Here is a 24,146-nt window from a genome sequence, read left to right on the forward strand (position 1 = left end):
AAAGTGACCCAGTAACCCTCTCACTCAGGAACTGTTTCTGTTTCATTTTTTTTCTTTAATATATTTGTATTGATTTCAGACAGGAAGGGAGAGAGAAAGAGAGAAAGAAATATCAATGATGAGTGAGAGAATCATTGAGTGACTGCATGCTCCCTACTGGGGATTGAGCCTGCAACCTGGGCTTGGGCTCTGACCGGGAATGGAACCTGACCTCCTGATTCATAGGTCGAAGCTCAACCACTGAGCAACACTGGTCGGGCCTACTCAGCCACTCTTAATGGAGTTGACAAGGATGCCTGGGCACAGGGCAGCTAATTTATGGATTGGACCATGGCCTTGGCTGAAAGTTCTGCCCCTGACTGTGAGATGTGCAGAGAGAGTTTACTGCAAGGAACAGAGAAACAGAGGGAAAAACTACCTCATCCCAAATACTTCAAGTTTTATGGGAGGGAAAACTTGAAATAGTCTGAGGTTGCTCAAGAGGCTCCTGAGGGACAGCTGGGGACTTGGACGGACCTAAGGTCATCATACAGAATTTAGACTTAGATAGAACCTAAGAGACCCTCAGGCTCGCCCATTTCCTTTCTACAGGACCAGGAAATGAGGCCCCAATTGGGCAGAGCCTTGCGCAGAGTGACCCCCAGCTGGCAGCCCACGGCTCTCCCTGGGGAAGCCCGGGACACTCCAGACAACAGATTGGTCTCTGGAACTCCATCGGCCGCCCCGCCGCCTGCCATGGAGGGCTCTGTGTTCCCTGGGCCTGGAGCAGCCATGGACTCAGCGTTTGTGTTGTTGATGTGAGCCCTCATGGGCCTCATTTGGAGTGGGAACTGAACAGAGAAAAAGCAGAAACCCTTTGGAAAGGAGTGAGTGGGGGCCTGTCCACTTTCACCTGAAGGGCTGGCAGCATCCTGAAGTATAGGTTCACCTCACTGCCTGCACCTGCACCCTTTGACATTGGGCTTTAGCTGGGCCCAAGGCAAAGCCATGGAAAGGAAGGGACCCTGGTGGAATTTTCCAGGAAGCAGTCTAGGAGCCAGAGAGCTGCTGTTCCTGGCCCCTGAAATCACGGCTTCTGAGCAGTGGCCGCCTCTGCCTTTAGGAAATACTATCTCGCTGTCAGAGGTTGCAAACCCTCCACGGGGAATGGAGCAAAGGGTGGGGGCATGAACTAACTCCTGAGACCCTGAGTCCAGGGGGTGCAGCCTCCAGCTATTGGTAGCACTTCTTTAATTCTTCTTTCATACATTCATTTTAAGTGATGCCTTGGAATTTCTAGAGTCAATTCCCACAAGGCTTTGGCTACCAGTCTCCCACCTGACTGGAGCATTGATATGGGAGCAAAGCATTCAGATGCTGATGCCAGACAGCATGGTTCAAATCCCTGCTCTGCCACTTAGAAGATGAGTGATTTTGGACAAATTACCTCACGTCAGTTTCCTTAGCTATCAAGGGGCCTGATAAAAGTCTCCCGTAGTGCTGCTGGGAGCATACATTGAGCTCATTCAACGAAGGCACTTAGAACAGTGCCTGGCTACAGGAAGCACTGAGGCAGGAGTGGCTGTGGCTGGTCATTCCTGTACATGCTGCCAGAGTGTCATTTGTTCCCTGAACCTGTGGGAGGAGCTGTGGGGTACTCTCAGGGCATTCAGAGGGCAGAAGGCAGGTGGCACGGGAGAACAGGATGGGGTGCAGGCTAATGGATGTCGGTGACCTCCCAGCCTCCAGTTCTGCTGTGACCACCCCAAGCCCTGCTGAGGGGCAGTATCTTGAATTGCCTCCCTGCCATTGTCCCTTCCAAAGAGCAGGCAGCCTGGAAGGGGCATAGTCTATCTTTAATGGAAGTCATGGATGTTTTGACACAGGAGACCCAGTGACAGGTAGGGATCACCCTACTCGAAGGCAGAGCAGGTGTGCTGGCAAGGGGGCTCAGAAGATATCGGGTACGATGTAGTCAGTATGAACACCATCGATCAGTCCGGCCCCATTGTTGTGGACGAACCAGCAGGTCACCTCGGCCCCATATCGGGGGTCCTTGCTGTAGTCTTTCTGCAAGCCCCTGCGGAGGGGCAAGTCAGCTGGGGTCACCTTTAGGATCCAGCAGGGCTACACCTCACAGGAAGCCCACCCCACCCATGTGACAACAGGAGGAAGGCTTGGACCAATGATGGGCAATGTCAAGGGCAGAGATGCTAGCAGAGCAGCCCACCCACCTGGTGATGGTAAGCCGTTGGTTCTTCACCACCATTGTGGCGTCTGTCTTTGTGGGGTCAGGGCCTGGGTGCAGGTCGGACACTTTATAATCAAAGGGGTGAAAGAATTGTCCTGGAAAGGCACATTGGAGGCAGCAGTTACTGGCAGGGAGCTTTGTTCATGCTTTGCACTTAGTAGGTGCTTACTGGAGGTTTCAGAGTTCCGTGAATTTTTTCAAGAGCTTACTGTTTCTCATAAATTTTGTCATCAAAGCCACTCATTTAGTTCACCTGCTATAGAGAAGCAGCTGTATTGTCAGCTGGTTATACCTCCTGTCTTTTTGGACCAATTCCAGAGGAATCTGGCTGGGAGAGAGGTTTGGTGGGTAGGTGCCCCAGAGAACACTTTCTGCAGGAAGGCCACAGGAGAAGCACTGTGGCTGATGACCATCCCACCCAGGGGGCCTCTGGGCCCACTGGACCTTTCTGTTTGCTAACCGGGCCTCTCCCCATTTGCTCCCCGCCTACTTACACTTCAGCTTCAGTGTGTGTTTGTTTCATCAGAGCCTTTTTTTAAAAAAAATATTTTTATTGATTTCAGAGAGAGGAAGGGAGATGAGAGAGATAGAAACATCAATGATGAGAATCATTGCTCAGCTGCCTCCTGCATGGCCCTACTGGGGAAAGAGCCTGCAACCCAGGTATGTGCCCTTGACTGGCATCGAACCAGGGACCCCTCAGTCCTCAGGCTGACGCTGTATCCATTGAGCCAAACCAACTAGGGCAATCATCACAGCCTTTTTGGGGGGCAAGACCCTCACCAGAACAAGCCCTCTTTGGGTCTCTGAGCCTTGGAAGTCATGTTGGAGGTGACCCTGACCGGATGCCCAACTGCACAGCTGACCAGTCCACTGGCTTTAACGCCCCACCCCCACAGCTCTGCCCACTGATTCTGGATGTCCCCAGCTCTGGAGGGACAGACAGACCAGTCTGTTCCATGGCTAGATGCTGACGGGAATGTGACTTCATGGGCATCTGATTCCTCTACCCTATTCCCACCCCAGAGCCCGCAAGGTAAATCCTGGCAGTTTGGGAGGAGAGGGGCAAACCTAAGGGACCCCCTGCCGCCACCCAGGGAGCAGGTCTTGGTTTCACCGAAAGCCTGTAATTCAGCCTCAAAGAGAGCGCCTTTCCCCATTGCCCACTGTGCCCAAGGTCGAGCTTGGCCAGCCAGGCAGACAGTGTGAGGCCACAGCTCCCAGTCTGTGGGAAAGGACAGAGAGACTCGGGGTTGGAGGGTCAGGGGGTGATGCATCATCTGGAAGGCTTCCTGGATGAATGGGGCCTTGGACTGGCTAGAATTCAGTGAGCAGGGAGAGGTGGGAACGTGTCTCGGCCTGAAGGCCTGGGTTCTAAGGAGGCTCTGGTCTCTGCAAGGCTGGCCCTGAGGGAGCTCCCATCAAGAAGAAGCGCCCCCCTGTGAAGGAGGAGGACCTGAAGGGGACCCGAGGGAACCTGACCAAGAACCAGGCGATCAAGTCCAAGACCTACCAGGTCATGCAGGAGTGTGGTGAGTGTTCTCAGGGGGATGGGGTGGGGGGCGTGTAGATGTGTGTCAGTAGGAGGGGGTGGGATGGAGGGGATTCTATGGGTCTTCTCTAAGAGTCCAGAGCTCAGGGGCTCCCCACAAAAGAGGCTTTCCCTCGCCAGGAGGCTGGGCTGGGCCTCTGAACCTCCCCATCCTGTCCACAGAGCAAGCCGGCGTTGCTGCACCATCTGTGTTCAGCCGCACCCGGACCGGCACTGAGACCGTCTTTGATAAGCCGAAAGCTGGGCCTGCCAAGAGTGTCTTTGGCTGAGAAGTACATGCCACGCCACGTCCCTGGGTACTGCAAACACCTAGACACAGGAGTCTTTCCCAAGAACTCTTTCATGCCAGCACTCCCCTGCTCACCTGTTGCCTCTGGGACTGCCGCCCCTCCCTCCTCGTCCTGGCCCCTCAGCCCAGGCACTCTGCACCAGGCCCTGGGAAACACCAATAAAGAGGATGCCCAAGCAGCCCCGACATTTGGAGAGTGTTGTTTGGAACTGGCATGGCCCCTTCGTGCAGGGTGGGGCATGTTCTGTACCTTTCCATGTCTTTGGGAGGGACCTAGATGAACCTGAGGTGCTATTGCCACTGCTCCATCCTAGAAAGAGCCTTGGGTGTGGAGATCTGGTGCTGATCTGTGTGACCTCAGACCACCTCTCCTCTTCTGAGGCTCAGTTTCCCCTTGTATTTGACAGGAGAGTTGAGCTGAGGCCCATTGCACCAACCAGGCCACATGTACAGAGTGAAGCAGGTGGGGCCTGGGCTCCCCCTCCCCCTGCCTTCCACAGAAGCCAGTGAGATGCTTCTAAGGACCCCAAGGCTCTGCAAGAGCCAGGGACCTTGCAGGCCCCGCCCCCCTGCACCCTTGTTCTGCCTCCTCACCATCTCGCATCCCTCAAAGACAAAGCCACGTCAAGTCTCCTGTGGCCAGTGGCAGTCTGCTTCCTGAGCTACTCCCCGCTCTCCCAACTCCAGCTGAGCCTCCCCTTGCCACGCCCACAGCTCTGCCTGTGCCGTGGGAATCCTGGGTTCTGGGCTTGTGTGAGATCCTTTCCTCTTCAGGCCGCAGTGTCCCCTGTGTGCATGGAGCTCTCAGATTCAGGGAGTACAGAGGCCCGTCCAGCTGTGACAGCAAGACCACGCACCGTCCAGGGCTGGACTGTCAGGGCCTGGGCTCCCATGCTTGGCTCAGGGCTGTGCCCGAGGGGAAGCCCTGCCTGTCCCCTGGGCAGGTGGAGCTGGCTGCTCTGAGCCTTTCCCACGTCCCAGCCCAGCCTGGCCTCTTTATATAGCTGTTTCCAGGCTGGGCCTGTGCTCTCTGCACTGAGGGAGCAGACCTTCTGTGGGGACAGGGCCTGGGCCAGCTCACTGGGCTCCTTGGGGAGGCTCTTCCCCCAGCGTGTAGAAGGCGGTATGTCCCCTGTGTAATGCCAATCGTATCAGAGCCAAAGGGGGAGCGGTGCCCTTACGCACAGAGATGAGGCTTCTGGCAGGAGTCCCCAGAAGGAAGGGGAGCAGCCACAGACAGCTCCGAAGTCCAGACTGCCCTTCCCCCAGGGCCAGATGCGACTGCCGCTGGCCAAGGCAGGGCTGATGGAGGAGACCCATTTCCCGGCCTCTGCAAGCCAGTCACTGCCCAGGGTCCCAAGATAACTGCCCCTCTCTCACCCCAGAGCTAGTGTCATGGAGTCCTGCTTCCCCAGCTCGGGATGTGGCACCTGGACACACTTGTCTGCAGTATCTTTACCCCATCTGTGGCCACCTGCCCAGGGGCTAGGCTTTCCCCGAGCCACCAGGGACACGCGCCAGCTGTGTTATTTATTTGTTTTATTGCTATTTGTTTTAAGAGCGTCTTAACGTTAGCCCTGGCTGGTATGGCTCACTTGGTTGGAGAGTCGTCAAAAGGTGGTGGGTTCGATCCCCAGTGTGGGTGCCTGCAGGAGGCAGGCGGTACATGTTTCTCTCCCACATTGAAGTCTCTTTCTCTCTTCCTTTCTCTCTCTCTTCCCCTCCCTCTCCCTCCCCCCTTGCCTTCCTACCTCTAAAACCAATTTTGTTTTATAAAAAGCATTTCAATTTTATTAAAGGAAAATCTAAAGTCATCGGTAATCCTATCCCAGGCCCTGGGGCCACCCTCCATGGGTCCGGGCTCCTGACGGGCACTGCCTTGGTGTGCTGACAGAGCAGCCATCTGCCCTTTCTCCTTCAATCTGTGACTCATGGACTCCCTTGGCATGACTGACCTCCATGTAGGTCATCCATATGTACAGGCCAGCACACTGAATCTCCCCTTTAGGAGCTCTGTCCCTTCTTGTTTGTTCCACACGTTCAGTAAATTCCCCAGAGGGAGGCCTCTGGGCCACAACGTGTGGCATCTTTTTGGTTCTCGGTTTGTATTACCAAAGTGCAGGTCTTGTGTTGGGGGCCTTGCTGGAGTTGAACCCAGCACCCTGGCTAGATTAGTGGGGCCTGAACAGCAGCCTGGGACCCCAGGAGAGAGAAGGGGTCTCCTGGGCCCAGCCGCTCTCACCCCAGAAATAAGGCAGATCCACCCTGCCTTGACCCCAGCAGATCTTGCCCCACTCAGACACCCCAAGGAGTACTCAGGGTCTATAGGGCCCCACTGCCCAGTCACCCCAACCTGGCCTCCCGGAAGCTGCCCCCGCCCTCCTCTTCCCAGCCATCCCTCTGTTTCCTCCAGGCTGGGCTTATGGAGAGTGGGCTGGTTCCCAGTTGTGCCCCCAAGCCCCAGGGCGCTTGGTGGACTGACTGGTGTAAAGGGTAATGGTGACCTGGGCAGGTTCTGGACCTTTCTGAAGGTATGCCCATACCTAGCTCCCACCTGAGCCTGCCTTTCCTCAGTGTAGCAGGTCCTCGAATAATGTTTTATTCAACCTCTTTTGGTTACAATTTTGGTGAGGAAAAACTCCATTCTTAGTGAGGGCCACTGTGTGGAGTTTATATGGTCTTTGTGGGTTTTCTCCATGGTTTCCTCCCACATCCCAAAGATGTGCACATGAGATGAACCGGTGTGTCTCCAGGCACTGTACTAAGTACTTCATAGTGTTACAGGTTCCATCTTCACAACAAACCTCCGAATAGGGTCTATTATCACCCTGCTTCACAGATGAGGAAAGGGAGGCAGGAAGGATCATTACCTTGAGGCCATTCAGCCAGGGAGAGGGCGAGCTAGTCGTTCCAGTCTAGCGTGGGTGTGTGGAAGTGTGACCTTCGATGGATGAGTGTCCTGTCCAGGTTGGGGTCTCACCTTTTACACCCTGAGCTGCTGGGAGAGGCTTTGGGCATCAGAAACCCTAAACTGGAATAAGCAAGTTGGAAACGCATGATCTTACTTGTTTGTATGAATCTTTTTTAAATATATGTATAGCACACACTGATTTCAACATTTTGGATTTTTATTTAGAAGTTGGTGATGTTTTTGTGACCAGAAATATGCCACAGGAACTGAACTCGTTTCTCAGGTATACATCACTTCACTTAAAGTTGCTGTTTCCAAGAACCTATCCTGATGACACTGAGGACTTACTGTGCATGTATCTGTCCCCAGCCAAGGTCCACAGGACATTCACAGTTGGCCAGCTTATCTGAGTCCACTGCAGGTTTTGGCTTGTAGATCCCAATTTTCCGGAACCTGCCCCCGGAGGGGCGGAGCTGCAAGCAGGTTACTAATTCATTCCCCACTGTCTCTCACGTTCAGAAGCAGCCTGACAGGCACTGGAGCCCAAATGAAGCCCCCAGCCCCTGCCCACGCCTGTGCCATCGTGCTGGTCCTGCTGCCTCTGCTGGCTGTCCTCCAGACCACCTGTGCCCAAAAGGTAGCGGGTGCCCCAGGCACCTGTGTGCGCACCGGAGTGTGAGTGTATGAGCTGCTGAATGAGTGAGAGCCTGTGTGAGGGTGAGCGAGCAAGTGAGCACGGATCTGTGTGTATGCAAAAAAGTGGTGCTGACTATCCACCAGGCATGTCCCGATGGCTTTATGGACACTCCTTCTCCCCCGAACCCATTCACGAGAAGGGTGATCCTATTCCCATGTTCCAGGTGAGGAATTGCAGGTTAGCAAGTTGCCCCTGGAGGCCGGCAGTGGGGGGAGGGTGGGAGTGGGGATCCTGAGTCCAGCTCGCCCTCTCCCTGGCTGAATGGCCTCAAGGTAATGATGCTTCCTGTCTCCCTTTACTCATCAGTGAAGCAGGATGATAATAGACCCTATTTGGAGGTTTGTTGTGAAGATGGAACCTGTAACACTATGAAGTACTTAGTACAGTGCCTGGCACAGAGCAGACACTCAGGTGTGTAACAAGCCGCTCGGCCAGGCACCCACCTCTGCTAGGCTGCGTGTGCAGGTAAACAGAGCTGGCATGTACACAAGTGTGTCATATGCAGGCTGGCAGGAGATGTGTAAGGCTTCTCATGTGTGCACATGCGAACCTTAGACCTTGGTCGAAGAGCAGGTGCCTGGGTCAGTGACCTGTGGGGACTGACAGTCTCTGCAGGGCCAGGGTCAGTGCTGCAGGGCAGGGCAACTGGGGGGTGGGGCCCATGACTGCAGGGAAAGGGGGCAAAGGAGAATGTTCTCAGCTCTTAGAGACTGGACCCTGGTCACCTCCAGATTCTCCCAGCTCCTGGAGGCCCCTGTGGGCGACTGGCAGGAGCTGTGTTCCTCTATTTCTGGTCGCCAGAAATCAAAGGACTTGTTTGCTGCCCTTACACTGTTCAGAGCTTCCTGATCCCAACCAGGGCCAGGAAAAGTGAGAGTCTCTTCCCTGACACACTGGGGCTCAGGCTCCACCTTCCACCCCCTGTGTGTTGACAGACTGGTTCCTGCCCTGGCACTGTAGAGCGGGGAATGGAGCACAGAACTGCCTCTTATTTGAGAGAAAGATCCACATGTGAAATGCCTCATGGGGTTTTGCCTGAGGCGTCCATCGCTCTTGGTGGTAGGGCCAGGGCTTGGTTTGGGACCTAGGTCACCGCCGGCTCTTGAAGAGCATTGCTCCAAGTCGGGCTGGCATTGAAGCAGTTCCCCTCCTCCTTCACTGGTCCAGAATGCCATCGACATCTACAGCCTCACTGTGGACTCCAGGGTCTCCTCCCGGTTTGCCCACACGGTCATCACCAGCAGGGTGGTCAACAGAGCGGATTCCATGCAGGAGGCCACCTTCCAGATGGAGCTGCCCAAGAAAGCCTTCATCACCAACTTCTCCATGTAGGTGCCTTCCCGCCCGCCTCCACGTCCCCTCCCCATCCAGCACGGCCATCCCCTCCCCGCGTGTCCCTCAAGGAGAGAGGACCCCCTGCTGACGTGAGGTGTGTGCACTCCACCTGCAGGCAGCACAGGGAACCAGAGGCTTTATCAGGAACTTATTCTCAGAGATGTTCCACCCATCCCCCACTCCCTTCCTTTCTCTTTTCATCCCTTCACCTCTCCCTCCTATCTCTTCCTCTATCCCCCATTCCTCCCTCCCTCTACCCATATTCCATGTGTCCCTCCATCCCTTCCTCCTTTCACCCCTCCCTCCACCCACCTCTGCAAACCTCCCTGCCCTGTGCTGGTGGGAAGAGGGTTCAAAGCCTTTTAGCCCTGTGTCTCCCACTGGCCTGGGAGCCTGGCCTCTCCCTCCTCCTCAGCCTGCCCCACATCTGGGCACAGGGCTGGGTGCAAGCGCAGCTCATAAAGCACGTGCTGGTGGTCGACAGGTTCCTCTGGGACAGTCTATGAGGTGGAGGGGGCAATTGGATGTGGGGCCAGAGCGGAAGGGCAAAGAGAGGCCAGGACTTAGCTCAGCCCTGCCTCCTCTGCAACCTTCCTCTCCTGTCCGTTCAGTAAAATGAATGTTCACTTACATTGTGAATGCCTCAGGGTAGACAGAGGCCTGGCACACCTTGCAGAGGCTGCCCGCCCTTACCCAGGGTCCTGCACAGTCTTGTACACAGTAGCTGCATAATAAACAGGGCTGAGGTCTGGTAAAGGTAGGAGTCACTCTATCAGGAGGCAGAGTAAGTCCCAGAGAGGCTCCCTGGAGGAGGTGGGATTGGAGAGGCCCCCCACCCCAGCACCAGGCTCTCGACAGCACACACCCTCCTGCCCCAGGATCATCGACGGTGTGATGTACCCAGGGAACATCAAGCAGAAGGATGCAGCCCAGAAGCAGTACAGTGCGGCCGTGGCCAGGGGGGAGAGCGCTGGCCTCGTCAAGTGAGCCCAAGGGGGTGTGGGAGACCCCAGTGGGGGTGGGGCAGAAGTTGCCCCTGCCTTTAGTTCTGCTTCTGCCTCCAGTGTCCATACCCTACCTGGTCTGGAGGGGCAGGCCTGATGCCCTCCTCCCCCAGGGCCACTGGGAGAAAGATGGAGCAGTTCCAGGTATCGGTCAGCGTGGCTCCCTCTGCCAAGGTCACCTTCGAGCTGGTGTACGAGGAGTTGCTCAAGCGGCGTCTAGGAGTGTATGAGCTGCTGCTGAAAGTCCAGCCCCGGCAGCTGGTCAAGCACCTGCAGGTACCTGGAACTGCCTCTTCCCAGGAGGCCTCCTCGAGGACCCTGTGCTGCTGAGGGTGGCCTCCCTGCCCCCTCTGCCTCCTGTGAGGCCCAGCCCTGGCTCCTGGCTAACCCAGTGACCCATTTCTTCCTTGCAGATGGACATTCACATCTTTGAGCCTCAGGGCATCAGCTTTCTGGAGACAGAGAGCACCTTCATGACCAATGAGCTTGCAGACGCCCTCACCATCTCACAGAACCAGACCAAGGTGGGCCTGCCACAGTGGGTGGAGGTGCGGGTACCAAGGGGCCTGTCTTCAGGCCAGCCCGATGAGCCTGGATCTCCAGAGAGCGGGACAATTGGGCAGAATCTCTCAGCTGGCGGGCTTCTGAGGTCTCTGTGTCTGCGCTGACATGTGGCAGATGAGAAGGGGAAGGCCTAGAGGAGGACTGCGGGTGCTGGTTTGAACCTGCGGTTAGGGGGCGCCTGGGAGAGGACACTGACATGAGGGTCCCAGGACCAGGGGGAAAGGCGGAGGCTGGATCGCACACATCCTCAGCCCAGGCTCTGCTGGCAAGGCTCCGGAGCAGAGGCTCCTCGCTCACACCCATCCGCTGTACTGAGGCCGGCCACCTTACAGCCCAGCCTGAGAGAGAGATCCCTGGCATTTGACATAAGGTGGAATTCTCATCCTGGGCGATTCTCAATGGGGTGAGGGGTGTGAGCGTGGCCTCGCTGCTCCCCCGACATCAGCCCAGTCTGTCGTCCCTCCAGGCTCACATCCGATTCAAGCCCACGCTCTCCCAGCAACAGAAGTCTGCAGAGCAACAGGACACAGTTGTGGATGGCAACCTCATCATCCGCTATGATGTGAACCGCACCCTCTCTGGAGGCTCCATTCAGGTGCGTGGGCTCCAGGGGAGAGCAGAATAACCAGGAAATCCATCCATCCTCAGGAGCCTGAGCCTGGCTGTTGTAGAAGAAAAGGCAAAAAAACTGCTCCTGCCGGTCGGTGTACACTGAAGGCAACAGTTAGAAAACACGCAGTTTAGTTTTGCTGTCCCTGAAAGAATTCCCTTTCGGAGGCAGAAAAGTTTCATCTGCTATAGAAGGTTTATTACCTCTAAACTGCCTCAGCTATTCAAACAAATAGGAAGCAAAGTGGAGTACAGTTCCAGTGGGTCATGCATAGCAGGGAAGGTTTTAGCAAAAGAGTAGACTGATGGAGTCCTAAGACATGGTGAGGAATGCGGAGGTGGGGGAGGGTGAGTGGGCACAGACCAACCAAAGGACTTGTATGCATATGTGCACAACCCATGGACACAGACAATAGGGTGGTGAAGGACTGGAGGGGGATGGCAGACTTGAAGAGGCCAATGGGGAAAAAAGGGGGACTTCTGTAATACTTTCAATAATAAAGATTTTTTTAAAAGATGGCGAGGACTTGGGGAGGTTAGCAGGGGGAATGTGACAGAGGAGCTTTCAATGAAGAGAGGATGGGAACCCGGGGATTTGGAGTAAGGAGGTGCGGTGGGGCAGGGCAGGGCAGGACTGCAGCTCTCATCAGCTGGGGTGTGTCTCACTCTGGTCATAGATCGAGAATGGCTACTTTGTGCACTACTTTGCCCCCGAGGGTCTGTCCATGATACCCAAGAATGTGATCTTTGTCATTGACACGAGTGGCTCCATGATGGGCAAGAAAATCCGGCAGGTGGGTACCATAGGCCAGGGCAGGGCCTGTAAACTCTCAGAGGCCTCACACCGTCAGCTCTGGTCTAGCAGGCAGACACTGCCTACTCCATCTTCCTGGGTGGAGGTTTCCAGAGACTGAGGTCAGAGCTGGTCCTGACCCTGGAGCATTCACCATGTTCCCACTGCAGGTGTGGGCCTGGGGGTGCAGCCCAAGGGCACATGAACCCCCAAGGAGGTCCCCCTGAGACACCTATTTTGTTTCCCCTTGCCCTGACCAGACTCGGGAAGCCCTCATCAAGATCCTGGAGGACCTCAGGCCCGAAGACCACTTCAACCTCATTAGCTTCAGCAGGGAAGCAACCCAGTGGAAGCCATCGCTGGTGCCAGCTTCGACCCAGAACGTGGAGGAGGCCAAGAAATACGCTAACAGCATCAAGGCCCAGGGAGGTGAGCACCAGGGCAGCCCTGCAGGGTGGGGCTTCCGGGCACGAGCCCCGCCTGAGACGCATCCTGAGAGTGTGTGCCCCTCAGGAACCAATATCAACGATGCGATGCTGATGGCCGTGCAGCTGCTGGACACAGCCACCCGGGAGGAGCAGCTGCCCTCCGGGAGCGTCTCCCTCTTCCTCCTCCTCACCGATGGCGACCCCACTGTGGGTGAGGGCACAGTGGAACTGCAGGGCACACTGCTCAGGGGGCATCACTGGGGCTGCATCCTGGCTTGTTGTGGGACCTGGGGAAACGAGGGGTCCCTGAGGCCTCTCTGGCTCTGAGATTCCAAAAATATCCTCTGAGCAAATCCCTATATTCTCACCCCTGCCCCAAAACGCTGGGTCCAGGCGAGACCAACCCCACGAAGATCCAGAAGAATGTGCAGGAGGCCATAGGCGGTCAGTACAGCCTCTTCTGCCTGGGCTTTGGCTTCGATGTCAGCTATGCCTTCCTGGAGAAGCTGGCGCTGGACAACGGTGGCCTGGCTCGGCGCATCTACGAGGACTCGGACTCCGCCCTGCAGCTGCAGGTGCCAGCCTACCCCTGAGGGCTGGGTGAGTCAGGGATGACCCTGCCCGGCCCTCGTGACACCCCCCACTCTGCAGGACTTCTACCAGGAGGTGGCCAACCCCCTGCTGACCGCAGTGACCTTCGAGTACCCAAGCAATGCCGTGGAGGAGGTCACGCAGGACAACTTCCGGCTGTTCTTCAAGGGCTCCGAGATGGTAGTGGCCGGGAAGCTGCGGGCCCAGAGCCCTGAGGTTCTCTCAGCCATAGTCAGCGGGCAGCTGGTGAGTGTGACCAGCCATCCTGGCGTGGAAGGGTGGCTGCAGCAGGCATTCAGAGGGGCTAGGTTCAAACTCCAGTCCTGTCAGACTCCAGCCGACTGACCTTGGACAAGTTACAAAGTGTCCCCTGCCACCATGGATGACCTCAGTCCCCACTGCATGGCTGGTGGAGAGGATTCAATGAGATAGTGTCTTGATTCTCCTGAGAGCACCTGATCTTGCCTGCACGTGGTAGGCACTCCATAGTCAGTCTGTGTTGCTGCTGCTGTGCCCTAGGGCACGGGGTTTGACATGCCCTCTGTCCTCCACCAGCCCTCTGAGATTGCAATCAGGCAGGGAGGGCTGCTCCCACTTCACAGATGAGCAGACTGAGATCCAACTTGCCCTTAGGCCCATTGCCACCCAGGCAAGACTCACCCCAGCTCACCAGATGGTGTCCTCTCCTTGCCCAGTTCTCCCTGCCTCTATGCCGCAGGGGACCCCTCATTCCACAAAGAGAATGTGAGCACCTGCTCTGAGCCACAACTTTCCTAGGCCTTAGGGATACTGCCCTCGTGAGAGAGACATTGGGTAAATCGTCACACAAACAAGGAAAGACCTAGAAGCTGGGGTGTCCCTGAGAGGATGAACCCAGGGACTTAGGGGAGCAGCCCGGGAGCCCCAACCTGGCCTAGAGATTCCGGAGGACTTCCTGGACAGGACTCAGCTGCGACTGCGGGATGAGTAGGAGGTGGCAGAGGCCAGATGGTGAAGTGATGGAGGAATGTTTCAGGCATGCATGGCAGGCGGACACGCTGGGACCAGGGCTGGCTGAGTCTCAGAGAAGTAGCACGTGTCACAATGACCAATGCATACAGGTGACCAGAAGCCTGGCTCCCACCCCCTCTTTGCCACCTCCGAGGGGTGAGGCCTGGGGATTTCACCTAATCTCCCTGTGCCTCCGTTTCCTTCTGTGTGAAAATGAGAATCGGTCATCTTACCACCTTGTGAGACTGCCGTGGGGATTAACATCTGGCCCAGGGTAAACATTCCACACATGTTAGCTGCTGGTGTTACCCTGGAGGCTGGGACTTCCCAACGTGCGGAACCAGGGTGACTAGGGGGAGTCACACATGTCATTGTTTGAGCAATTACGTATTTATCCTAATGTATCTTCTGAGAAATGTAACTCCAACCCCTAGGACTTCCCTGGTCATATTGCTGGGGACGAGGCCAAGTGGAGAGTGTTAGTCTATTTAAAGTTCACTTAAGGAAAACATCGAATAGGTAGCTGTGCAGGTGGATAGGGCATTTGTGCAGGTGGCCTGCAAGTGACAAAGGTGTGGGAGGCCTGGCTCTGGTGAGAAACAGAGGAGGGCGTCTCCAGCAGCTGGGGTGGGGTCTGATCCACATCACAAAGGCTTTTGGCCGCCGGGGAATTGTGACAGGAAAGGCTGAAGTTCCTCTGCCTGCAGGCCCCACGTCCCAGGCTGCTGGCCAGGTCAGCCTGAGACCAGAAGGCCGCACTCCGAGAAAGGAAGCAGCAGTCCACCTGAAACTTGGGCACATGCCTCGCTGTCACCACTGGACAGTGCCTGGTCCCAGCAGAGGGCACAAGCCTGGTCAAGGGGCAGCTTAATGGGGTACATGGGGCTCCAAATCCTATCAAAGCCTGAGTTCTCTTTCCAACTCTGCCATGACTGCTGGGGAAGGCACTTGTTTCTCTGTCCTCAGAGTCTCCATCTTTGGGGTGGGCCATCTTGGGACCTTTTCTGCTTTAAACTGCATTTGATGCTGCTTCTGCACTGGCCTGGGGTCCAGATCCCATCCTCATTTTCCTTCTTCCCAAAAGCTGCACCTGATCTGAGTTCCTGGCTTTGCACCTATAACAGTTTCTACCTGTCTCTCCACCTCCTTGGAGGCTCTGTGGCTGACCCCCTTATACCCCTAAACTCCCTCCGTGCTCCCCACCTACTCCAAGGGAATGCAGTCCTCACAACCTGCCCAGTCCCAACTAGGCTGGGATGCTCCAGGCCAGGTGCGGGTGTCAGGCCCTCACTGCTGCCGCCTGGCTGGGCCCCTCTTTCCAGCCCATGGAGAACATCACCTTCCAAATGGAGTCCCAGGTTGCAAAGCAGGAAGAGGAGTTCCAAAAGCCCAAGTACATCTTCCACGGCTTCATGGAGAGACTCTGGGCGTACCTGACCATCCATCAACTGCTGGAGCGAATGTGGGTGGCCTGCACCCCCAAGGGCCTGCTGGGGCGGCCACACACGGCCTCAATGCCTTCCCGAGGTCCTCATGGGTGGGACAGCACAGGTGGCCTGGGCACCTCCTAGGTATGGAGAGAGGGGGGTCATGGTGTGGTGTCTGAGCTCCAGACTCTCCCAGTAGGGAGCCCGCCCCTCACCCCCAAGGGTCTGGAAGGGAGGGAGAATGGAGCTAGGCATCCAGGGACCTGCTGGGCCTCTGTGCTCTCTACCTGCAGGGTTTCTGCCTCAGATGCTGATAAGCAGGCCCTGGAGACCCAAGCTCTGGGCTTGTCGCTCAACTATAGCTTTGTCACCCCGCTCACATCCATGGTGGTCACCAAACCGGAAGGCCAAGAACAGTCTCAAGTTGCTGAGAAGCCCATGGAAAATGGTGGGTGTGAGAGTGGGCTCCTAGCCTCTGGCAGCAGAGTTTGGACCCAGTCTTCTTCCCAGCCCCTCCCCCCACATCCTGACCAAGACCCTAACCCTGCCACACAGTCTCCAAGGACTCCCAGGAGATGCATCCCATTTCATTGATGAGGAAAATGAGGCCAGGTCTCCCAAATTCACTGCAGCTACGTAGTGCTGAGGTTGAGATGCAACGTAAATAAGCACTTCAAATGTATCAAAACTACCCCGATAGTATCTCTCTCTCTCCCTCTCTCACTCTGTTTCTCTCTCTTCTCTTTTTGTTTTATCCAGAAAAGGTTCCCTCAGGTAAGAGCCTAATACCTTCAAAGGCTGGAATTGGTGACAGGACATCAGACCTCAGTCCCACAAAGTTGCTGGCCAAGGCCTCTCCAGCCCAGCCTGCTGCCAGGAGGGGGCATTGTCTGCCCGAGCACGTTGGTGCTTTAGTCACCTGTTCGTTCAGATATTGGCTGTCCTGGGTTCTAGGGGCACAGTCCCCATCCAGCTGGATGCACACCCAGGTCTCTCTGATTTCCAGGTCGCACTGTCTTCAGACATGGAGCCATGGGACACGCAGGGCCCATATTACCAGGTAGCAAAGGAGGAGAGGTAGTGGGAGGGGAGACTGACAGAACCTTGACCCTGGCCACAGGCTGGGCTCTGCCCTGACTGTGGGTGAGTGGCTTGCTTCGCTCACCTGGCTGGTGGCTGGGCTGGGACTCAAGTTGAGGTGCATCTGATTAGGAGGCAGCCATGCAGGACCTTTTGTTAGGGGCAGAAAAAACTTCAGAGGACAAGGTAGTTTGAAGTGACTGATATCCCAGCGGGGAGGAGTTCAAGAAGGGTTCCTTTTCCACCTTTGAGTTTCTCCTGGCTGTAGGGGGAGAGGCTCTCAGAGTGGTGGGTGGCGGAAGGGAGCCATCTGCCCTCTCTACATCTGTCTCCCGGGGTGGGTCCCAGAGCCCTGGTGGTGGAGACCCATGACTCCGCTTGAGTAAAGACTGCAGGTGTCAACTTTTCTAAAGCTGGAGTTTCCCTGTACGCTCGAGTTCATGACCTGCCCAGCAAGACAGTGGGAACACCTGGACTTAATGCTCCTGTTCTTTATCGTTATACATCTCGTAAATTGGATCCGGATCTGAGGATACCGAGCAGGAAAGGTAAGCCACTTTGTGACCTCATTTCCTCAAGGGGATAGGGAAGCCTGCCTGTAGAGTTGGATGAGAGCAAGCACCCTGCACAGGGCTGGGCACAGACCAGGGATAGTTGCAGTGGGGCTTGACATGAAGTAGTGTGTCATGTATTTTCACTGAACCAGACTCATTACACTCTGGAGGCTGGCTCAGCATGGAACCTTCTGGAAAGGCAAGGCTTCCACCATTCCCAAAGCCATGAGTGGCCCCATGAGCTGTTTTGATCCCCAGGCTGGTTGAGACCCAGCCGCAACACCAGCTGGACCCTGTCTCCTCAGTGTTTTTCCTAAAGTGTGCTCTCCTAGGTTGGGTGTATGTGGGGCAGGGGTCGCAGGGCTGGAGCTTGGCGGGTGGCAGGTGGCAGTGATGGCTGGCTGGTGTGCTGATTGCTCTGAATCCTGACTGCCTTCTCCCTTTCCAATGAGGATTTCTGGCCAATCCTTTACTAGCATCTTCCTCCTCTGGTGGTCCCACTATACTGGATGATTACCTGGATGAAACAATGGAAGGTAGGCCCCCAGACCAGATTCCCTGAAGTGGACGATGGCCCTAGAGCAGGAAGACACTGGGATGGGAGGGCCCGGGGGATCTCTAGGAACCTGTTACATGGTTTCTCAATGTTGAAGTGAAGAAGGAACCCTGGCCACACCCATACACTGTCCCATCCTTCCATTCCCCCTGTCCCAGCTCCGAGGAAGGGGATGCCTAAACAAAGACTTTTTCTTTCAGAAACAAGCCCAACAGCCCCACCACCAGGTAAGTTGCTAGCCCCTCTCAGCCCCCCTTCCCATCACTGCCCTCCAGAATGTTCTACCTGCCCCAGCAACCACATCTGCTGCCCCAGCCCCCATCCAGGCTCCCACCGTCATCCTGCCTCTGCCTGGGCAGAGCACAGACCAGCTCTGCGTGGACATCAAGCGCACCCCGGGGCCATTATTACTCCTGCTCTCAGACCCTGACCAAGGTGAGGCCTGACCAGTCACCTTCCAGAGAAACCCTCTGCAGGCAGTGCCCAAAGCGACCTAGAGGCAAAAGCCCAGAGGGGAGGCCAGGGCTGTTTGAGGGGCATATGAGGCTGCACGGGGTCACACAGGAGTGACTGGGCCTTGGCAGACAAGTGGGGGTTTACTAGGGAGAGGCAGAGGTTGGCAGAAGCCCAGAGCCCTGAAAGATAGTAGTGGGACCTTAGAGAGTATGGAGGAGAGGAATGGCAAGAGAGGGAGGGGTGCTGACCAGACCTGCCCCCCACCCCCTAGAAGGGTCATACTGGTTGAGCTGAGGTGTGAAGTCTGAAGTGGAGATGTACAGCACTCAGGGATGCTCACACACGGTCTCCCACCTCCACACACCAGGCCTAGAGGCTGTTTGCTCCATAAGGGTGGGGACCGCTGATTTTCCAACTCACTCTTGGCCCATGGCACCTAGCTCAGGGCCAGGCTCATTACAGCGCTTTCTAAAGGTTCCGGGACTTCAGACACGATCTCCCTTCTCTGAGGGCTCATCTGAAAGTGTCCATCACTGAGGACTGTGGCCCTTCCAAAGTCAAATGCAACCAAGGGATGAGAGAAAAGACCGTGGAAACCAGAGTCCAGTGTGAGGGAATGCTGGGGACAGGGCAGTGAGGCGGGGGCTGGTGAAGGACAGTTCTGGGGGACATAATCAGGGAGCGCCTCCTGTGCAGGCCAGTGCCCAGCCGGGCCATGCCTCTGACCTCTGCTCCCGGCTCTCTCAGGTCTCGAGGTGACTGGGGAGTATAAGATGGAGAAGGCCCAGTTCTCATGGATTGAGGTGACTTTCAAGAATCCCCAGCTGCAGGTCCACGTGTCCCCTGAGCACGTGGTAGTGACTAGGGGCCGAAGAAGCTCTGAGTACAAATGGAAGGAGACGCTGTTCGTGGTGATGCCTGGGTAAGCCTCAGCCTGGGTACCAGCAGCAGTGACCTCTGAGGCTACGTTAGCCAGTGACAGTGCTGACCGGTGGCCTGAGGCCACAGGCTTGGGGATGAAGTGCTTGGGCTGGGCTTGAGTCCTCTGCAGTGGGCCGCCCCCACCGGTTGGGCAGAGCCATACCTCTTTCTCCGGGGGGCACCAGCGGTTGTTCCGGGGACCTGGCTGCTCACACACGGTCATGCCCCTGAGCACTACCCTTGCTCTCATACATGCCCCCCACAGACCTTTCACTGGCCACCACATATGCAGTGGGTGGCCTGCAACTCCAGAGGGACCAGATGTGGCTTGCCCCCCAGCATGGCCATAGCTAACCCAGGTCACTCTCCCGTGCAGGGGACAATGTGGGTTGGAGCCAACTGCTGCTAATCATGTGTGACCCTGGGCAGGCTGCTTAGACCCTCTTAGCCTCAGTTTCCTCACTCAGACCTGGGGAGAATCACCCCAAGCCTGAGGTGGAGGCTAAGGGGAGACCCAATGAGGGAATGTGACAGGGAGCACTTGGCTCTTTAGAAGGGATGGTGCCCACGGGGCATGCCAGAGGGCAGCTGTCTATGTGGTGAGGGAATGATGACAACAGTGAGGACTTGGAAGGCACTGCACCAGGGGGAGGTTAGGAAAGTCACTCTTAGCATACTCCTGACGCTCTGAGGAGGAGAGACTGTCCGTCCAACACCTGGCAGCTGGCAGGTCACGGAGGTGGGTGGCGACCTCTCTGGGTGGGGCTGGCTGACCATCGAGCCTTCCAGAGGCAGCTCTCTGGGTGCAGAAGTCACGAGGCGCCTGGAGCGGGGCAGAGGCTCAGGCCCTCTGGGAGCACAGCCCTCCTGGTCCCAGCCTGTGCTCAGTACAAAGAGCCTCGTCCATCCCCCTAACTGAGCCCCTCAGTAGAGACTGGTTTCCACCTGACAAGTGAGTGAGCACCTGGCAAACCTGAGGGCTCACCTGAAAATCTCCCCATTTCATAAAAGGTCTGAAACTTTCCTGGTGTCTGATAACTACATGCGCACCAGAAGGTGGAATAAAGAACTGCTCCTAATCATAGTGACAGGGTCCACACACGTTCACGAGCTGCAGAAGATTCCGTGCAGAAAATCAGACCACACCTCCTGTAGCAAGTCTCGTGGAGACAGTGGAAACTTAGTGCAGGTCCCTTTAAGGTAACCTCAGAGTACCAGCAGGGTCTTGTTCAACCTGATCGAAGGAGCCTAACATTCCTACGAAAACAAAAAAGGTAAGCCTGTCAGAGATTATTTTAGGAAAAGAGAAGGGGATAGAATCAGAAGAGACTTGCCCTTCTACATGTTAAACATACAAGTAAACACTGATCATCAAGGGAAAGTGTCTCCGGCAGAGTGTGTCTGATACCCCCGGAATCTTATCAAACAGATTTGTGGGGAACCAAATCTAAGAAAACAGAGGGAAAGGAACCGTTACTTTGTTTTATAAATGCTGGGATCACCAGATATTATTAAATTAACTATGGTCCCAGTTGCTAAGGAGAAAACTGAAGCTCAGAATATGTTATGGACTTCCCACCCAAGGCCACCACAGGGATTCCCCCACCCATGCCACCCCAACTGCCAGGGTCCCCTGAGGGTGTCTGCATGCCTACCTTGCTCTCAGGAGCCTACGTTTCCCCACAGCCTCACGATGACCATGGACAAGGCGGGGCTCCTGCTGCTCAGTAGCCCAGACAAAGTGACCATCGGCCTGCTGTCCTGGGACGGCCTTGGGGAGGGGCTTCGGCTGCTTCTGCGGGACACTGACCGCTTCTCCAGCCACGTCGACGGGATCCTTGGTATGCTGCCCATGACCCTGGCTCAGGGCATCCTCGTTCCACCTCTGCCTGGGAACAGGCAGTGCCGTGTGTCTCCCAGTCCCCATGTCTTCATCCCTCACTGACCACCCTTTGTCTCTCAGGCCGCTTTTACCAGGGAGTGCTCTGGGGCCCCCCAGACACAACAGATGACAGCAAGCGAACACTGAGGGCTCGTGGGTTTGACTTCGATGCCACCAGGTGACTCCACACAAACAGGCCAGGGGTGGGGACTGGGAGGCTGAGAGCTGGTCCCTGGGGGCCTCCACTCCCCTGTCCGTGCCTGGGAACTAGAGATAGTCAGGTGAAAGGTTGATGCTTTAGACATGTCTGACCCAGCCCTCAGTGTGACCCCACAAAAATGGTCAACTCAAACCCACAGAAAACACCCCAGCCAGAGATCACTAAGGGTGAGTTGGGGGCATTAGCAAACTCCCTGAAATCTCAGAGCCCTGGACCCTGGACAACTGGGTGCCCTTGGGTGACAGGGCCTAGTCAGCCTGTGCTGGAGGGAATCCTAAGGGGCCCTGAAACTGCACCTTCCACTTGCCCGTCCCCAGCTCTCTCCCTCTCTTCCCACCACACCTGAGATTTGCTAACCACCTGTGTCTGTCTGTCTGTCTGTCTGCCTGTCTATCCATCCCAGAGAGCTCAAGCTGGATTACCAAGAGGGGACCCCGGGAACAGAGATTTCCTGCTGGTCTGTCGCACTATAGTCCTGATGGCAGGAGTTATACCCACCCACCCACCCACCCCCATGCCACCCCACTGTATGCAGATGGCTGTCATCCTGTGACCACAGCCGCCTGTGGGGTCTTGACCGTGATGGGGAGGGGAGTTCCACTTATTACAAATAAAGGAAGGTAGTGTAAATCGGGGAGTGGGCATCTCTGGTTCCATCCAGCTAAATCCCAGGGCTATAGAACCTCCCCCTGAACACTTAGCATCATGTGACATTAGAATCTTCCCACGATCCGCCCGCAAAGCCCTGTGGCCAGTAGGTCCCTGAGGAGCTTTTGGTCCACTCCCTTCATTTCATAAGGTGGAAACTAAGATTTAGAGAGATTGAACCACCCATGTATATGTCACTCCAGACCCCAGCTTGGGGCCTAGGGCCAGAAAACATCCTCTGGGAGCAGAGGTTCAGCTTCAGTCCATGAAAACCAGTTTTCAATTCATTTCATTGCATTTCATTTGTTAATCCTCAACAAAGATATTTTTCCATCGATTTTTAGAGTACTGGAAGGGAAGGGGAGAGACAGAGAGAGAAACATCGATGTGAGAGAGACACATTGATTGGTTGCCTCCTGCACGTGCCCTGACTGGGGTCAGGGATCGACCCTGCAACCAAGGTACATACCCTTGACCGGAATCGAAGCCAGGACCTTTAGTCCTCGGGTTGATGCTGTATCCACTGAGCCAAACCGGCTAGGACCATGAAAACCAGTTTTGACTCTTCCTACCTCTATTAAAAAAAAGTGAACTAGATAGGAGTTCTCAGCAAGCTTTCTAATGGGACTTGCATGATGCAATTTGATTTTCACACCTGGGCTCCCCACCTGGAAAGAAGCTAGCCCTGGAAGACAGAAAACAGACATGAGGCCCTCATCCCAGGAGGGAAGCGTCTGTCCCATGGAGGTGACCCAGTTCTCCAACTCTAAATCCTCTCCTATCCATGCCCAAGGGTAGTCACCCCCAAGATTCCACCCAATTCCTGCACGGTCAGAGCGTACTTAAAAAACGTTTATAGCCCAGGAAGCTCAGTTGGTTGGAGCATCACCCTGTACACCAAAAGACTGCAGGTTCAGTCCCCAGTCAGAGCACATACCTGGGTTGTGGCTTTGATCCCCAGTTGGAGTGCGTGCAGGAGGCAACCCATTGAAATTTCTCTCTCTCATCGAAGTTTCTCTTTCTCCCTTCCTCTCTGTCTAAAAATACATACATACATACATACATACATACATGCATACATACATACAACGTATCCGTGGGTGAGGATTTAAAAAAAATTTTTTTAAACAAAGCCCATGGGAATAAGAGAAGGGCCGAGCAGGGGGAGGTTCGGTCTGGGACACTGTAGTGGAGAAGCTGCAGCACAAAACTTTGCTCTGAGCTTCCCCGCAGCCAGAGGAAAGCAGAAAATGAGCTCATTTGCTTGTTAAGAGGAAGCAAACCAGATTATCAGGGAAAACCTTCTCCCAACTCTTGAGCTCTATACGGTGTTTACTGAGTGACTCTCTCTAGAGGGGTCAGAAGAGAGGCCCGTACGGGGGCTCCAGCAGCAGGTTTGCCAAACGCACAGACACACTCCATCTGCCTCACCATCTGCCTGGTTGGCTGGCAGGGGTCTCAGGCTGTTGCTGTGAGACGGGGGAGCTGCCTTGAGGGCTCCGTCGGACTTGCTGTGAGGCCAGCTCTGACACACCTACCAAGATGAGAGCCAGGGGCCTACGCCAAGCTCACCCCTCTGGGACACCACCGCCAGGCTGGGCTGGGCTGTGGGGTTTGTATAACAGCAGAGGAGTCGTGGGTGACTTTCTGGCCCAGCAGCAGGGCAGGTGCCTTCTGTGAACAACTGGAAGTAGGTCCATGCCCTTCATTGTTTTGTTCACTTGAGTGCTTTCCAAGCACCTCCTTGGACCAGGCCCTGGACAGAGTGCTGTGGGCACCATGACAGACAGTGCCTATTGTGACAGCTGCCACCCAAGCACGACCAGGTGCTGCAAGGATCCCAGAGGGAGTCCTCTTGTTCTAGCTGGCGAGTATCGGGGAAGCTTCCTGGAACATGGCGTGGCTGGGGCTGAGTTTGGATGAATAAAGAGGAGTCAGCCCAGTAGAAAAGGAGGACAAGGACACTGGGCCGAGAGCCAGGACATTGTGCATTGAGTTCCGGGTAGGGGAGGGAAGCATGGGGTGAGGAGGACATTGGAGAGGTGGAGAAGCAGGGCCAGGCCAGCACTGGCTGGATGCACCTGGCTGTGGAGCATGATTTCTATCCTGAAAGCCAGGGAGCCATCAGAGGCACAGCCAGAGTGATGTGGGACTGGGTTGAGGACAGAATCTGCCTGGAATTGGCCTGCAAGGAGGGCCTCCCTGACTGTGTTGAGGGAGGGGAAGGGGCAGATTTGGGCTGTGGGCCTCCTCTGCCTTTCTGCCATCCTGCCAGGCTTGGCTGCCAACTGGAGTGGCAGGACATGGCAGGGCTTGCCTACTTTAGGATGTCCTTTCCCAGGCTGGGCCCTTTTTGCCAGCCCAGCCTGGACACCTGCCAAGTTTACTCTGGAGAGGTGTCTCATGTGG

At 55.7% G+C, this 24,146-nt stretch overlaps 1 protein-coding gene across 18 annotated transcripts; it reads left to right on the forward strand.

Annotated features, from left to right (window-relative positions):
* The first annotated feature begins 7,485 nt into the window (after positions 1–7,485).
* Positions 7,486–22,335, forward strand: LOC308252030 (inter-alpha-trypsin inhibitor heavy chain H4-like). Of its 18 annotated transcripts, none has more exons than XM_080675897.1 (23): positions 7,500–7,626; positions 8,847–9,007; positions 9,893–9,997; positions 10,132–10,294; positions 10,432–10,542; positions 11,049–11,177; positions 11,869–11,985; positions 12,245–12,413; positions 12,498–12,623; positions 12,806–12,987; positions 13,064–13,249; positions 15,316–15,455; positions 15,714–15,868; positions 16,180–16,341; positions 16,427–16,480; positions 16,914–17,048; positions 17,507–17,590; positions 17,811–17,837; positions 17,926–18,045; positions 18,814–18,988; positions 20,674–20,828; positions 20,951–21,047; positions 21,493–22,333. In XM_080675897.1, the coding sequence occupies exons 2-23, from the start codon at positions 8,946–8,948 to the stop codon at positions 21,560–21,562; spliced, it is 2,724 nt and encodes a 907-aa protein (XP_080532023.1). In that variant the 5' UTR covers positions 7,500–7,626; positions 8,847–8,945; the 3' UTR covers positions 21,563–22,333. The 18 variants fall into 18 exon arrangements, with proteins under 18 accessions (XP_080532024.1, XP_080532023.1, XP_080532022.1 ...); XM_080675896.1 differs by having other exon boundaries at positions 7,500–7,619; XM_080675907.1 differs by having other exon boundaries at positions 7,500–7,619; positions 17,531–17,590.
* The last annotated feature ends 1,811 nt before the right edge of the window (positions 22,336–24,146 follow it).

Source organism: Plecotus auritus (assembly GCF_963455305.1).
Source record: "Plecotus auritus genome assembly, chromosome: 6".
In the NCBI taxonomy this organism is placed as follows: domain Eukaryota; kingdom Metazoa; phylum Chordata; class Mammalia; order Chiroptera; family Vespertilionidae; genus Plecotus; species Plecotus auritus.